At 43.5% G+C, this 17,069-nt stretch overlaps 1 protein-coding gene across 1 annotated transcript in view; it reads left to right on the top strand.

Moving 5' to 3' along the window:
* PRKCH (protein kinase C eta) overlaps positions 1-17,069 on the top strand; it is a 108,246-nt gene that overhangs the window by 40,304 nt on the left and 50,873 nt on the right. Inside the window, exons 4-10 of the mRNA XM_010712057.3 lie at positions 1,075-1,225; positions 1,995-2,029; positions 3,414-3,502; positions 5,513-5,642; positions 6,460-6,587; positions 8,766-8,909; positions 9,629-9,802. Coding sequence (XP_010710359.1) covers positions 1,075-1,225; positions 1,995-2,029; positions 3,414-3,502; positions 5,513-5,642; positions 6,460-6,587; positions 8,766-8,909; positions 9,629-9,802 — 851 coding nt within the window. The remainder of the gene's footprint in view (positions 1-1,074; positions 1,226-1,994; positions 2,030-3,413; positions 3,503-5,512; positions 5,643-6,459; positions 6,588-8,765; positions 8,910-9,628; positions 9,803-17,069) is intronic.

Below are 17,069 nucleotides of genomic sequence, written 5' to 3'. Positions count from 1 at the left end.
TTTTTCAGTGGTTCATCAACAAAGCCAGTTGAAAGCAGGGAAATGCCCTGCCCCCTTTTAGTGGGTAGATGAAGTGGTAGGGTAACAGCTGTGTTTGGGTACTGCTGCTGCTCAGCAGCTCTGGGATGATCAGAGGGCTGGGAAGTTTTCAGACCGCCTGCCTCTTCCTTTGCCCTTATATCTCTGCAGATGGGTTTGGCAGTAGCTGGCTTTTGTCCTGTAACACCTTGCCCTTGAAGCAGAGTCCTGCAGCAGACCCCAGCTTGTGTTCTCAAGATGCACTTGTTAGTGGGGCCTGAGCCTATCCCTTGGAAAGCAACTAACTTGAAAACTCAATTTCATTTCTTTCTTCTGAGGCGAATGTGGCCCAGATGAGGCTTTGATCTGGGACACTCAGATGAGTCTGACCTGGTCTGCGCTAGGGTCCCAGAAACCAGATGGCTTTTAAGCTTCAATTTTCGAGTCAGATGTCTGCTGCTGTATGAGAATAACTTTCTTGATTGAGAGCTCAGCTTTGTGTTTTAAGAGGGACTTGTTTTATGTAAAATGAGCTTTACCTGGAAACTGTGATGCGGCTTACCTAAACCTTGTCAAAAAAAAATAAAATCAATTTTGAGATGACGGGGTTCTTAAATGCCTACAGCTCCTGAGGTCTTGCTCTCTAGAACTATAAAGTATTATCTACCCTTTGGGAAACAAGAGAAAGAGGAGAATGGTGCATACTACACAACACATGGTGGTACAGGAGCACAGCATGAAGTACTGAAGGTGGATGAGAACCAGCAGTGGTTGCTTTGGCTCAGCACTGCCCTGTAGAGCTGGTCAACTGTTGCATGCAGTTAGATTTTCAGAAGTTATTACCTAAAGAACTGTGGGTGTTGATAACTCATTAGTCTTGAGCTTCTGATCTGTTTATACCTTATGAATCAATGGGTTGGTGGCATGTCTCAGCAGGGGAGAGGAGGGAGAGAAAGGTGGGAAGATGCAGTTATTTCTAAATGAAGAATGTAATTTTCAGTTATGGTGACAGTTATGCATGATGACACTAAACCTTTGTTGCTTTTTCTTGCATAGGGACCCTCCAGAGGGATCGAATTTTTAAGAACCTCACTCGGAAGCGCCAGCGGGCCATGCGAAGGCGAGTGCATCAGGTGAACGGGCACAAATTCATGGCTACCTACTTGCGACAGCCAACCTACTGCTCACACTGCAAGGAGTTCATCTGGTAAGAATGGATTGACAGTGGTGGTGCAGACTTTCCCATCCTTTCGTAGTCTGGGGATGGACATGCCACTCCAGATGCTGAACTCATCAAGGGCTACAAAAGTGACTCCCCCTGTCCACCAGGATTGGCAGGGTACATTTACACTGCAAACCAGAGTCTTCTGCAGAGAGGCCAGAGCTGATGTCTATGTTGGTTGCTGAAAGCCAACAGGGAGAGTGTGGAGACAGAACAGTGTTCCTTGCCTGTACGTGCAGATGTTATTTGAGGAAAGACGTAAGCTCTGCTAACTTGAGAATACAGAGAGAAAAAGAGTTTTGAGCTTGAAAAACTAGTGAAAATGCCAGAGAACAGAAAAGCCAGCAAAGGTGTAAGGTGTGGGATGATATATGAGGGGGAGTAGGCAGAGCAGGAAGAGAAACTTATATGTCTCAAAGGAGTGTGAAGTGGGAGAGAGAATAACAGCGTGTGGGCTGTTGGGATCAGTTTAAATAAGTATGATGGGTGTTGTAAAAGAGTATTTTAGAAGGTAGAGTGAGGGGGAATGTGAGGACTAAATGGACATTGACAGCATTGCACTGAGCTCTGGCCCTTACAATGCTTTGCTGTGGTCACACATGCCTATACTGAATTGCACCATTATTGCTGGGCCGTTTCAGCCCAGGGATCTGGTCACTTGGATCCTCTTGTCTTTTGACTCTCTCTTCTGTAAGTGATCTACAGGTAGGCTGGCTTTCTGATGTTGAATTATGTTATATTTTGTTTTGAACAGGGGCGTGTTTGGGAAGCAGGGATACCAGTGCCAAGGTAAGGTACTCGGCTCCTGCACTCTGTGTCTGTCAGTTGTGCTGTCTCAGGAGCACTCCCCCTGCTGCTGCTTACAAGCCTCTCTGAAATCACCACTCATTCTTTCCCAGCCAGCTGAAGCTGAGCAGCTGTCAGGCTGTTGGCTTGAGTACATGCAGGAGCAATAACCATGTTCATACAAACATACAGGGATCTGGTTGCTGTGTTTCACCCACAGTGTTCCTCCTGCATGGATCCACTGAGTTGCACCTGAAATGTGCAATGCCTGACTAGGCTTGAGACCCAATATCCCTTCAGTGCAGCATCTGACTGGTACAGAGGCACAGTTACTCTGTGGACACCTTTTTCTGTCTCTCCCTTTGTGGCTAAACAAAGTGAAATTAGGCATGTGACTTCAAAGGATAGTTTCATGGCCTGGTGCAACACTTCAGCCTGAATGCGTGTTTTGGCTAAGTAGCTGTATAGATGTTTGTGGTCCTCATTTGCACTTAATTATTGTTCTTCCGTGGTCCTCATTTGCACTTAATTATTGTTCTTCCTTTCCATTTTTCTGTGGTCAGAAAGAAGAGCTACTCGCTTCACAGGTGCATGGTCACTCAGGCCTTTTAGCACTGTTTCTTGTGCAATAGGTATCCTGTGTAAGATCTCTGGGTGAAAATGAATGTTATTTTTCAGACTCCTGTGAGTGCAAGCTTGAATCGACAACAAACAGAATAGTGTGGAACTCTGAAATGTATCTGCAACTTATGGTTCCCATTAGAAAAACCTCTCTGCATAGTCAGTAGCTATGGCTCTTAACTGGTGTAACTGCAGTACATGTTGGGTTCCACATGTTCCAGCCAAGCCAGCTTCAGAGCTGCAGAGAACCCTGCTGTGCTTTAGGGCTAATTAGTCCTCTTGATGAGGGCTAGCTGATTAGTCCAGACACAGCACTATTCTGCTGCAGAATCCCAGATCCAGCACTGCACTGAGCCTTACTAACAAACTAATTGACAGCGCTCATCCAGCAGGAGAGGCACCGTGTTACTGAGATGTAGGGGTGGCTTTTGGTATCTCAGATCTGTGTTTGTGTATGTTGTATGAAATACCATGTGATAATGTGCAACAGCAGTTTCTGGGTTCATTTTACGATGTCGTTTCTGCGTGCATCACCCATATTTTATGGCAGCTGCGAAAGATCTGGTGCAGAATCTCTGTTGAAATGGGTTGAAGATAAATCTCCATATCTGTTAGGAGATTTTGGAAATTCTGAGCCACCCTGATTATTTTTCATGTTTTTATTGTGACCTGATGATATAACTGATCCTTAAAGAAACCAGTTTCTGAGGTGATGTGTTCCAAGTCTTCCGACAGCTCTTTTCAGCATGCCTCTTTTATTTCCTAGTGTGCACCTGTGTTGTACACAAGCGCTGCCATCATCTAATTGTTACAGCTTGCACGTGCCAGAACAATACTAACAAGAACGATCTCAAGGTAAAAATGATGTTTGTTATTTTGAGTCATTATAATGAGTGAATCTTCAGGATTGTCTGGGTGGCTGGGCATTTTCCCATAATGAAACTTATTCTGTGTCCCTTCATTCAATGGATTTAAAACTGATGAAGAATGATAGGGGTATGCATCGCTACCATTATAATAGGCAGGTTAGTATCATCTGGTTGTTCTTCTGTTAATTCCACTAAATAGTTGGACTAGCATATAATTTAGGAAGATTCTTCATGCAAAGACATCAAGATATAGCAACGATTTTCCTTGATAATTTATTTTCATGATCGATATCATCAAAATTTAGTACCCAGTTCTCAGTGTGGATTTCTCTGGCTTGAAAATCCACCCACTGCTCTTTGTTTTGCCTTTTTTTTCTTTTCCTTGTAATTTAAAGTGCCCATTTAGTCATTGCATCATACCTTTACTCTACAAAATTATTTCTGTTGTAATAAAGAAACCCTTGCATAACTTGTGTTTCCGAAGGTTGGTTTTTTTGTGTGCTAGTTTTGGCTATATTTAACAGGAGTAATGTCCCTACCTAGAACTGCACTGTGCATTGCATGTCTCATTTCTATAATTGGAAATTGTTTAATAACTCTTTGAGGAAAATTCAATTGAAATGTTTGTAATTGGGAGGTAGTTCTATTATATCCCATGTGGAAACCTTCTTTGTGGCACATACATGCGATTGCCTTTCCTCATTGTTTCTTAACTTGGAACTGCTGAGCTAGGCATTCTTAAAATGACCCCTTGCCAAACCAGATGAAAGTAAGCTAAAATCCTTAAGGCTAAAGTGCAAGTTCAGTGGTGAGTTTTGTCACCCATCTCGTAGGATTGTGAGTAGTTTATAACATATCTGAGTGTTGTGGTTTATTGGGTATGGTGGGGGTGGGTTGACGGTTGAACTAGGTGATCATAGGGGTCTTTTCCATCCTTAATGATTCAGTGATTCTAATTAAGCTACTTGAAAAGATGACAGAGATGAGGAGGAAACGCTTTAAACTTGCTGTTTCAGTAGCCCCTTCTAGCATTGTTAGGCCATGGATTCCCCTTGTCACTCTTCCAACATTTGCTTGTTGAAGTACAAATTAGGAAGTAATGAAGAGGTTAAATGGGAATGGGTTCTTTCAGATGATGAACATTTTCTAAGGTGTCTTTGAGATCAGAACAATCCCCAGTTGAAAAAATACAAGGTTAAAAAGGAGAGCAAGCAATAAAGCTAAATGTGGGGCTGAAGTGAATGAGGAAGAGGAGAAAAAAAAATAAGAATTTTAGGAGGAAGTGAGAAAATTATTCCATGGTAAATCTAATAAATAGATAGTAGATAGTGATAGGACAAGAGGGAATAGCTTTAAACTCAAGGAGGAAAGATCAAGATTAGATGTCAGGGGGAAGTTCTTCACAGAGGGAATGGTGAGGTGCTGGAACAGGCTGTCCTGAGAGGCTGTGCATGCTCTGTCCCTTGAGGTGTTCAAGACCAGGTTGGATGGGGCCCTGGGCAGCCTGGTTACCAGATCTGGAGGTTGGTGGCCTTGCCTGTGGCAGAGGGTTGGAACTCAAAGATCCTTAGGGTCACTTCCAAGCTATTCTATGATTCTGTAGTTCTTATAAAGTCAGTGGTTGGACATAAAGTTAAATGTTTGCACATAGTATGTAAGTTCATTATTTGGAAACTGCTTGGTTATAAAACGCTGTAGCTGCAATTTATATTTGGCACTTAAATATGATAGATTTGTGCTGAAGTAATTTCCACTTCCTAATTCTAAGTTTGTTGTAAGAATGAAAAATTGGTTAGGTTGCCCTTTTTAAAATCTGCTTTGTCAGATATTCTGGGCTGCCAGGCAAGTATAGCAGAGCACTGAAGTGATGGATTGGGATGTTTTCTGGTTTGGATTTATTTCCATAGTTCTGCAGTTAAATGTTGATACGTAAACAAACATCAGTATACGTGTATACCCGAATATTTAAATCTGTGCTTTTCTTCTGGAGCCTCAGGTGACTGAACAGAGGTTTGGCATCAACATTCCTCATAAGTTCAGCGTCCACAACTACAAAGTCCCAACGTTCTGTGACCACTGCGGTTCCTTGCTCTGGGGAATTATGCGACAAGGCCTACAGTGTAAAAGTGAGCAGCTTCTTACCGTAGTCTTTTCACCAAAACGTGTGTATTTTAGACTCTGGATGTAGCAACTCTTGATTTGTGCAACCTTCTAGATAAATCCAAGCAGTAGATATGCATCTTTGCCAGAATTAGAGAAATACTGCTCTACTTGTTAATCTCAGATTTCCAGGACATTAATTTTTAACTCACAGCACAGCTTTGGTCAATTTATATTGTTGAATTGTTTTTTCATGAGTATTACTTCTTCCTGCATTAATTTTTCTCTTTACTTGGAAGTTGATTAACTCTGTCACACTGTTAATTTGTTTTGGTGATCTGAACTGTAAAATCAAATGGGTAACTAATAATTTCCATTTGCCTTCATCTTCCACAAGAGGGTGTACGTGTGTCTCTGAGTGAGAGCAAGAGGGTTTTTGGTTTCCCAGTGAACAGTATAACTTTAAGATTAGATATCTGCAAATGCAAAGGAAGTTTAATGTTAATTCTGTAGCATTATAAATCCTAATTTATAGGCAGGCATAGCTTCAATGGCACTTATATACCTCAAACATATTTGAGCTTATGAATAGCTTCAGGTAATGTAGCACCCTACTTGGAGAGTTTGGGTACGCATATCTGCTTTTTGGGAAGTTATTCTCTTGAGTCTTACATCGGGCAAAAATACACTCTTTTTTCAGGTCCAGTATAGAATGAAGTCAGTATATTTCATGAAGCAGAACAGTCCTTTGCTTAAGTTTTTTTTTTTAGTCTTTAAAGCCTCCTAAGTTAATCTAAGTGTTCCTTTGCTTTTATTTTGCACCTCTGCCATCACCTCTGTCAGTCTGTAAAATGAATGTCCACATCCGATGTCAAGCAAATGTGGCACCAAACTGTGGGGTGAACTCAGCAGAGCTTGCTAAAACCTTGGCATGCATGGGCCTGCAACCAGGAAGCATTTCCCCAAATTCGGTGAGTCTTCTTCTTTATTCCTCCTCTGTTTTTAAACATTTACAAAGGAATCCAGTTTGTAGGAGTGTAGGAGAAATGGGAGACTTCAATTACAGCAAATGGCAGTGGGCTGCATGAGTAGACTGTTGTTTTCTGGGTCTTGTGGGCAAAAATTTCCCCTGGAAAAGAAATGTCTTCTACCCTAGTGGGGACGTGATATGTTACGTGGTTTAGTGGGAAAATACTGGTGGTTGGAAGATGGTTGGACTAGATGATTTTCAAGGTCTTTTTCAACCTTGGTGATTCTGTGATTCTATATCAGTCTACAAATGTGACTTTGTTTACATTTCACAGCAGTGTGACTCCACTGACTCTTCCATGGTCAGTGTGTTTCCACTGATCATGATTTCCACTGGTCAGTGTAGTTCTCGCTATGCCTTTCTTCAACCTTTCCACAAACACAGATGCACTGTCTGTGTGTGTTACTTGTGATAGAGCAAAAAAGAGCTCAGCAAGAGGCCTGCATTCTCTTTGCAGCTTTGTTGCTGTTTTTGAGTAATTTGAGGCAAGACTGTTTCATTATTCATCACAGTTTCCCCAGCTAAAACCTGAATCACTGTCAACACATCATTATCTCTGATCTTTGCTGTACAAGCTAGAATCTTAGTGAGATTGCTGCTGGAGTTGGGATCTAGATTCACAATTTCTGGCTGTCAGTATTTAAGGCATCCTAAATATCCAGCTGTTGTATATGTGAATGTATTTGGAAGATTTAAAACACACTATTAGAGCTTGAGAGAAAGTGTTTATATGCAATATTAGAAGCTAGGGCTGTTATTTAATAACAAGTCACTTTCCATGAAGCTTTCTTTGCTAGCAGTTTTGAGTTTGTTTGAGACACCAATAACTCTTAATAAGATGTTAGACATTTTTATTTGACCTAGAAAAGTAAATTCAAAATGAAAAGATATTTGCCAGATATGGTTAATCATGTGAGTCAGCTCCACTGATGGACCACATTACTCTGTCTCAACACTGTGGGCTTATTAAGCTGTGCTGCCCTTTTTGGCTCAATTAGTTCATAAGACTTTCTTATTTTCCTTCTTCGTGCCATAGCATTTCAGGGTTCCTTTATTCTTGGAGTTGTGAGGAAGTACAGTCCTCACACGGTCATCTTAGTTTTGTGAAAATCAGCACTTATTCATGTTCTTTGCTTATGTAATCTGTACAGCAAAAGAAGATGAGAACAAGAAACAATCTCCTCTTATTACATGTAAGCTAAAGGTTTTGTTTAGTGTTCAGGAGGTTAAAATGGAGAGTTTTGTTGGCTGTTGTCCTGAGTTCTTTTGCTGCTGTCTGTGTAGCTGGGGCTACCATTCCCGTAGCAGCAGGGCAGGTGGTCTTGTGCATGGAAGAACTTTGCATTACACTGCAGAAATCACAAGGTGGAGCTCAAGAAGTCCCTGTGACTTTGTTCACGCTAACAAAACGAACAAAAGTGCTTTCAATTTCTGTGTATTCTCATACTGAGTATGGAAAGTTGAGAACTGAGGACACTGAAGGCTGATTTGGTCTTCATATAGAGCAAGAACATGAACTCTAGAAAGGCATGCTAGAACTGATGCGGTTGCTGAAAATGCAGATGAACATTGCTAGCATGAATGTGAGCAGTACTCATTTAAATGTGCAGCTGTGGGAAAGAAAAATACTTTGATGTTTGGATCCCGCTGAACTCCATGGGCTTTTAGTGAGAGGTTTCACATCAGGTGGAAACCTGAGAGAGTCAGATGAAATCTTTTCAGATTCCAGATTTCACCAGCACTTTTCATATTGCAGAAATGGTGTAGGCCTCCTCTAACGTTTGTTGGGAGACTTCATCTTCCACACTCGTCCTATTTTTATGGGGAGTGAGGCTGGAGAGAGGCAGACTTGTCTCTTGGGTCTGCTGTGGGGTAATTTACAGCTTAAAATGCCTGGATCAGGAGCCATCTGATGTCTCAGCACACCTCTGCACAGTGATGAGGATGGCTGGTCATACATAGCAGCTGTGTGGAGTATCAGTATCCATACACTATCCATTCCAGTGGCCTGGCAGTGCATTTGAACAGGTCCTACATGCCTACATTGCTGACCTGTGATCACCTCTGAGACAAAGTAAAATTTCTATGCAGATTGATATTTACTTACTCTTTTCCACAGAAACTGGCTTCAAGATCTTCTTTGAGACATCAGGGAAAAGGCAGCTTGAAAGATAACAACGGAGTTAGTGAAAATTCAGCGAGCAAACTTGGGATCAAAGACTTGACCTTCCTTCGTGTATTGGGAAAGGGCAGTTTTGGAAAGGTGAGAGTTGTTTGTGGCTCTTTGGGGGAAATACTCTGTTTCTTGTTTAAGAAGCTCTGAGGTATGTGAAATTACTTCACTATGGGACATGCAGGTTGCCCAGTGGGCTGTGCTTTGTGAACCCTATGTGACAAGGCTGCTTAGAGAACGTATGCAGAAAAGAGAAAGAAAATCTAATAGCAGAGTAACGAATGGGTTATCACAAAATAAAACTAATGCAACAACCAAAGGTGCCATGTCCCATACCAAGCACTATGAGTGTGTGCATTGGCACTAATTTTAGCAGCATTTCTTGGAACGTATGAAAATTTTTCCTTTAAAAGAGCCAAGGCAGTAGTTTCAAACACAGCGAGACTGGGGTTTTGTTTCTCTGCTTTGCCACAAAGCCAGAGTAAAATATTGCACTTGGAATTGATAACTGAGGAGGGAACTGGGATGGATGGTCTGCCCTGGCACAGGTGTTTGACTGACCATGGATGATTTTGAGCATCTAGCCCCAAAGCAGGCATTGGAGTCTATGGGAAGAAGACTGTTGGAGGCAGTAGTTTATGTATCACTGGTTGTGCACTGATGCCCATGCTAACTGTCTGATTCACTTGCACCCACAAGCCTGTTCACAAGATAACTGATCTTTCTGTGTGAGAAGATACGACAGTCTCTGTATTGCTCAAAGAGACCAAAGGGCTCAGCCCTTGTGACTCATCCTTTCTTTGGTTTAGGTGATGCTTGCCAAGATGAAAGAGAGTGGGCAGCTCTATGCAGTGAAGGTGCTGAAGAAGGACGTCATTCTCCAAGATGACGATGTTGAGTGCACCATGACTGAGAAACGCATCCTCTCCTTAGCAAGGAATCACCCATTCCTCACCAAGCTCTACTGCTGCTTCCAGACTCCTGTAAGTATAGCTCAGGCAGTGGAAAGCCCCCTTCCTGATACTGCCTGGCATGTTCAAAGTAGGGGCACTCTCCTGTGTTTCCCCCCCCAATAACAACGTTTATTGTTATAAACATAGGCCTTAAACTCAGGAGAAAGCTCTCTGCTCAGGGGTGAGCTGTGGACCTCTAACAGGCATTTGTCAAACAAAATCCTGGCATTCTGTAAGCTCTCTAACAAACTGGTAGTAACAGGGAGGCCTGCGTTTATCTTCCATAGAAGCATGTTTATGCATGGAGTGCATAATGCAAATGCCAGCAGACCTGTAGTGTCCTGCAGTTGTTGTGGGATCTCAGGCCCTACCGACCTCCTCCCTGAAAGTTAATAGCACTGCTTTTACCTTGTCTGCTCTGAATTGAAGGAAAGATCCTTCTGGGATTAGTGGTGGGGATCTTACTGATACGGGTAGACACTGACTCAAACCCTTACACAGTCAGTATTTATGTGTGTGCATATAAGACAAAAGACAGCATTGCTGTCACCTGTTGGTATGTATACTTCAATGGAGGTCTACGTGCTACCTGTTCAGCTGGGAGCCTCCTTCTGCATGTGTGCATGTGGGTGGGAGCTGGTTGTTGATGTAGGTGGTGGAAGTAGGATTTGCTGTGATGGAGGCAGGGGCCACACCAGTATCACAGTGAGGTAAGTTTGGGAGACCCTGAGCTAAGCTGTTATGTAAGACCAAAGCATTTTCACAGTGTAGCTCTTATAGACTTCCTGGACTGACTTCCAATTGCTTTTTGTCCTTTGGTAAATGCTAATAGGGTTTGTTTTCTCCTTAGAAGAGGAGGGATGAACTTGCCCTTTCAATTGCAGCTTCACTCCTTCGTAAACCCAATGTGCTCAAAGGAGAAAAAAAAAAAAAAAGGAAAAAGGAAAAGGTATTCAGATGTGTTCTGCCACCCACCTATTTCTCTTCTCATTGGAATGATGCAACAGCCAGTTATTGAGTTCAAGAATTGTGCTCATTTAGGGTGGAGCCCTTGATGGACACTCATGTACTAGAAATGAGGTGTTGTGGTTTTTGTATATACAGCTTGTGTAGTTTCACAGAGCAGTTGTACTGTATAGCAGAAGCAATGCATAAAGCTCACTGTGGTCTCTTGTAACCAAGGAAACTCTTTAATAACACAAAGAAGCAGGGCTCAAATTTTAATGGCCTTACTGAACTTCTCATGTAAAATATCAGCAGTGTCACATATTGATGTGAGCAGTTTGTGGTCAGATCCAGGACAGCAGCATTTCTGTAACCTGTTTTGTTTAAGGGAATTGCAGCATAGGTGTGAAAATAGCAAATGCAGTCCTGGGCTGTGTATTTTCAGTGAACTTAGAGAAGATGTAAGGTCACCAGTAGTACTGCCTGTCACATTCAGAGAAGGAATGCAATCTGCTTTGGGTGCAGAGAAGGTCTGCTGGGCTGTTGAGGCAACTGAAGAGTCTTTTGCAGATGGAAGAAAGGGAAGAGCTCGGCTTGTTTAGACTAGCAGGTTGAAAGCAAAAAGAGGATCTGATTGATTTCTGCAGATGCCACAGAGGAGGGAAACAAAACTGTCAAGATGCTGGCTGAGATTGAATGAATCTAGACTGGCCACGGATACAGTTAGATTGGAAATGAAAAGGAGGTTGCTAAACGGTAGAACAGCCTCGAACAGGAATTTCTGGACCAGCTTATCATCAGAGGAGGGAAGGGAAGAATCCCTCAGTCCTCATTGCCCTCAGCCTGGTCAGTCTCTGAAAGGATGCCAAAGGAGTGGTCAGAGCAGGGCCCTGCTATTTCCAATTTTCCTAGGTTACTCTTTTACTTGAGTCCTGCATTGTTTCACTATCTGGACTGGTAATTTTCCTCCAGTAACAAGCAAAAACAGGAAGAGAAACAAAGGAAAGTTTATTTTAAACTCATGTGTTTCATTGTGTCTTTTGTCCATGTTCTTCATACAGTGACACCCACCTCAATCCAGAATAACCAGATTTAAATTGCTTATAAAGACGTAATTAAATCCCTTTGCTATAATGAAGAAATGATTGCAACAGTAGAGTATTTGTGGCAAAGTGCTCCCGGGAGGGCTTAAATGGGGCTGATACAATACATAGGGTTTATGGTTGGTCTTTACATGGCATTGGGTTATCCCCTCTGTTAACACTTATTTGTTAGGAAAAATAGAGAGAGAGAGAGAGAGAGAGAGAGAGAAAGATGGAGAGTAATCACTAAGACAGAATGTTGGCCTGAAGCTGTGTTTAAAAATAACCAAGCCAATTTCTTGTGTTTGGAGATGGGGGGAGGCTTGCACAAAACAGTACTTATTTTCACTTGCAGTTACATGGAAGCGACATCACATGGATCACAATTACAGTCCAAATTCTGAAAATGTGGCATTAACAGTTTGTGTCATAAGAAAAACAAGCATGACTCTAGTCTGCAGTGGGTGGAGATTCTGGATAAATAATGACTTACTTGGCCTGCTTTTAGCATTATTTTTTTTAGAGAAATAGCCATTTTGAGGCTTGTTACTGTTTTTTCAAAAGGAAATAGCAACTTAATACCATGAGATGTATCAGGACATGCTGGAACCAGGTAGCATCCTTTCTGCAAGATGCATGGGACTCATGGTAAGTGCTGAGTTCAGTATGAACCAGCGGTGCAGACTAATTGCAAATAAGTGAAATTATCTCCCGGGCTGCTTTAGGAAATCTGGGAAGTTGTTATCCCCTCTGCTTGGCACTGATGAGGCCACATCCCCAGTACCAAAGGAAGCTATAAGAGCTGCGGAAAGGACCTCAAAAGCATCTGAAACATTGCAGCACTTTGAGAACAAGGTTTGAATGTTTGAATGGAGCTAGAGCCATTGGAATTCACACTCGTATAATATTCTACCTACACCAGCAGGCTGTTCTGATGCAGAGCCTAGGGCTGACTTAAACAGCCTAGGGCATGTCTGTGCTGCACAGTGCGATATTGTGTGGTGCTAGTAATCTAGCATGAGCTGAGCTGGCACAAGTACCAGAAACAGCAGTGCATTGTCTGAGTTAATCTATGCTGCTGCTACTTTTGCTTGCCTGTTTTGAGTTAGCTGAGCTTTTTCTGCACTTACACCAGTTGTTGATCGTTTTCAGAAAGGTTTTCTGTACTACGATGCTGCCTCTGTGCAGTATCTCTATTTAGTGTGATCTCAGCTGCAGCGTAAGGTCTGCTTTAATATCCCACGGTGAGCTGAGGCTGCCTGACCTCCTGACAGCCTCCTTGCTCTCTGACGGCAGCCACTAGGTGGTAGGAGTTGCAAGTGTTGTCTCTGCCGGGTAGCTCGCAGCTTCCACAGACTGAAGGAGAGACACAGGGGGGCAGAGGCTGAGCATGGCCCTAGGTGCGCTGGGCACCGGGCAGGCAGCAGCTGGGGACTTGTACCTCCAGATTCCTTTCCTCTAAAGGGATGGAGCTGTGCTGGTCCTGCTCCAGCTGCACCTGTGTGAGGTCTCCCTGCTCACCACAGAGATACATCTGTGTTATTTTAATTCTTTTATATTGAATGCCTTGGTTTGAGTACTTTCAGCCTTGCATAAGCCGTTTACCTCTGCTTTTTCTAGGGCCTTACAAACCATCCTTTAGTGTCAGAGAGGATTATGCTCCTGCTGCAGTAATCTGTGAGTTGCTGACAGGTGCTGGGGCTGACCTGCGGGTAATCTTGGATTCTGTGTTAGGGGTCACAAGCACCCGAAATTGCTTGTTTCTATTTACTTGGCATTGGTGTCATCCAACACCTTAACAATACCGGCCTAGAAAGGGTGAAGGAAGCTATCTGTTTAAATAATGAAGTCAGTAATTTAACACTGAGGAATGTAGATCCTGGAATGTTTTAATTAAAATGAGTTTGCAATAAGTAGATCCTGTCATCTTTGGGGTTTAGGAACAATTCTTCCTGCACAGGTGGTTTGCTTTTAAATCCTTTTGTCTCAGCTCTTCTGCATGAGAATGAGGAGGACTGGGGGAGATCCGCTTCCCATGCAAATAGTGTCAGAAGCACCGGTTAGAGGTTGCTGCCTTTTATGTTTATTGCCCTTATCTCTTTTCTCATGACCACAGGGTGCTTTCAGGGGACCATCCCTCTGGCGATGCTGTTTCTAGCACTGTCCCTGTTACTCTGATCATTATATGGATTTGCTCTCCATGTGGCTCTGCTGACTGTTGCTGAGGCACAGAGCCTGCCTGTGCTGTTCCAAAAATAGTGAGACTCAGGAGCGTGCCTTTCTGTAACAAGCGTCCTTCAGAAGTAATAGCAGGGTGCTGGTGAGGTCAGTGGGGATTCCAGGGCAGCTGGTGGTAGTGGTAGTGATAACTTTCTCAGAGGGCAGCCTGCTGACCGGCGTTCAGCTTTCTGTCCCTTTTACAAGCTGTGTGCTGATATCATGCTCAGCACAGAAGGGAAAGGGTTCTTTTCTGCTGGTTTCTGGAGCACTGAAACAGTGCTCCCAGGGTCAGTGCAGGCATTGTGTCACAGGTGTTTGGGGAGATGAGGCTGTGATCAGCTCCTCTTGATGTTCAGGCTAACCTGGAGCCTTAGACAGGATGTAATTTCAAGAGGGAGCTTGACAAGGACTGGCAGAATTGCCTGGTGGGATGCTCAAGTGCCCTGACACAGGCCTTGGAGCATGCCAATGGGAGACAGGGAAATGGAGAGGGCTCTTTGATGTTTGAAGGTGCTGAGAGGCAGCCCCTTGGGAGCAGAGGGGAGAGCTTTGATCATCTCCCAGGCTCCAAACACCCAGCCTTCCCCCTGGCTTATCAGGAAGATACAACTTGCTGTGTGCACATACCCAACAGCCAGGCGTGCTGCTTGGATGTTTTTCTGTAGACTTGCTCGTCCTTTTTCCCCTTTTCGTAAGCATCCAGACTGGTGCTAGCCCCAGGCTACTGTGCTGAGAGGCCAATGTGTGCTTCTGTTTCATTGCTGCCAGCCTAAATCAAATGAAGAAGGTGATGAGAACATCTTGTTTCTAGGCTTAGTGTTCTGCAAAAGCCTTTGTATGGCCTAGCACACTTTTTGGTCATAAACATTGGCAAGAAAGGGAGGCATCCTGCTGGGGGCTGGCTGCAGAGCCTTTGTGAAGTCAGGCTTGGGGTTGCTTGTGTTTTACCTGGGGCTTTGGAGAGACAAGCCACAGTTTTTGCGGAGTGGCTCCTCTAATGTAGTGGGAATCACAGAACCATTAAGGTTGGAAACGACCACTAAGATCATCTAGTCCAACCTCAGCCCACTCCCACCATGCCCACTGCCCTCTCAGTGCCACACCTCCACAGTTCTTGGACACCTCCAGGGACGGTGACCCCACTGCTCCCTGGGCAGATGTGCCACTGCATTGCCACTCTTTCAGACAAGAATTTTTTCCTGTTATCCAACCTGAACCTCCTCTGACACAACTTAAGGCCATTACGTCTTGTCCTCTTGTGGAGAAATTTCCTCTCTCCACCCCTGTGCTCCATCTGTACTGCCTGAGTGCAGGGTTACCTCGACCACTGTTTCATGACCACCACGTGGACAGTCCGCTTCTGTCTCTGTCTGACTTACACCTGATGTAACATGAAATAAAGCCAGATCTGTGAAAACTGTGGTTTTGTGGGTGTCTACCAAAAACCCATGACGTCTTTAGTAGCACAGCAGTCTGACTTGTTGGTAAAACAGATGCGTCAGACTATTAAAGTTAGAGAGGCTCAGCTGTATCTCTGGTGCGCACTATCACACCTCTGGTGGTCTCCTCATTGCACGAAGTTGGATGGTTTTTATTTGTAGGCAGAGCAGTTTTGGCTTCAGGAGGTGAAACAAGATCAGACTGACATTTCTGACTTTATCTGTGAACTTTGCTGGGTGTCCACACTTACACTGCACACTGAGGTGATATGAGCTGAAGTGAAAATATGACCTGAAGTGTTAGCTCCCATCATCTTAACACTGCTGCAGTCACTTTCCTGCCCTGGGCGCTGGAGGGACTTTGGCTACCTGCATTTCTATGAGCCTGAGAAAAACTCTTCATCTGCAGTGGCTTATGAGAGATACTGTACCCGTTAGGCAAAACGGCCAAGTTTAGAACAAGGGTAGCCAGGGGACGTTGTGTTGCATATATTTACTGTGGTAAACAGTAAGTAATATTTTTCTTTGGCTTTAAAATCTAAAAAGTTGCAGAACAAAATGAGTTGAAATGAAACCAGCTCATAAACAGCCTGAGTGATCAAGTGATGGTTAGTGCTGAGAAAGGATTAAAAAAAGAAGGAAAAAAGAAGCTATCAGCACTCAGAGGAGAGCTAACTAGCTGAGGCTGAACCCAGCAGTGCTTTCAGTTTTAACTCTCTTTGGACCTGTATTGCTTTCCAGGCAGTGTTGGGTGGATTCATAAAGCCCTTGCTTTGCCACTCCGATTTTTCCTGCAGACCTTTAGGTGAACTTTCAGAGGTCTCTGGCTTTCCCCAAGAGCAGTCTGAAACCAGCAGATGTTGCAAATAGTATTTCTGGAAAACAGGCCAGAGCTGTGTCAAGCTGATCAATCCAAATTGGAAGCAGCAATTCCAGCAGCTTGTTCTGAACTTCAAAAGTGGTAATCTTTATAAAGCTGCTCTCTTCTGAGACACCACAATATTAGCAGCTAGCTGGGGGGTGCAGATGTCCTATAAATTTCTGTCTAGTGAGTGATGTCTGTAGCTTGATATATTCTCGCTCCTTATTCCTGGATTTATTCCTCAAGTTCAGCCAGCCCTTTGGTTTTTGGTCCCTCAGGAGGGAAGCAGTTATTTGTATATTTTCCTGTGCTGTTTAATAAGATCTGGAGGGTAAGATTTGATTTCTTCTTTCATTCTTCTTGCACTGTATTCTACTTTTAGGATCTTTTATTTTAATGCCCAAGATGGCTCTTTTTTTTTTCCCCCTTCTGAATTGGGATTCCGTAGGGATTTTTGGTATGAGCTGGTTGGTCTAGTGCCTGTGATTTTGGACAGAAACAGATACAAATGAAGTGATCTAATATTATCCTCTTGCATATATATTGAGTAAAAGTTTTAATCATTGTGGTGTCCCCCAGGGGTCTGTGCTGGGTCCGGTCTTGTTCAACATCTTCATCAATGACCTTGATGAGGGGATAGTGGCCACCCTCAGCAAGTTTGCTGATAATACGAAGTTGGGAGGATTGGCTGACACGCCTGAAGGCTGTGCTGCCATTCAGCGAGACCTGGACAGGCTGGAGAGCTGGGC

Source organism: Meleagris gallopavo, chromosome 5 (assembly GCF_000146605.3).
Source record: "Meleagris gallopavo isolate NT-WF06-2002-E0010 breed Aviagen turkey brand Nicholas breeding stock chromosome 5, Turkey_5.1, whole genome shotgun sequence".
In the NCBI taxonomy this organism is placed as follows: Eukaryota; Metazoa; Chordata; class Aves; order Galliformes; family Phasianidae; genus Meleagris; species Meleagris gallopavo.
This window is presented reverse-complemented; position numbering and strand designations above follow the sequence as displayed.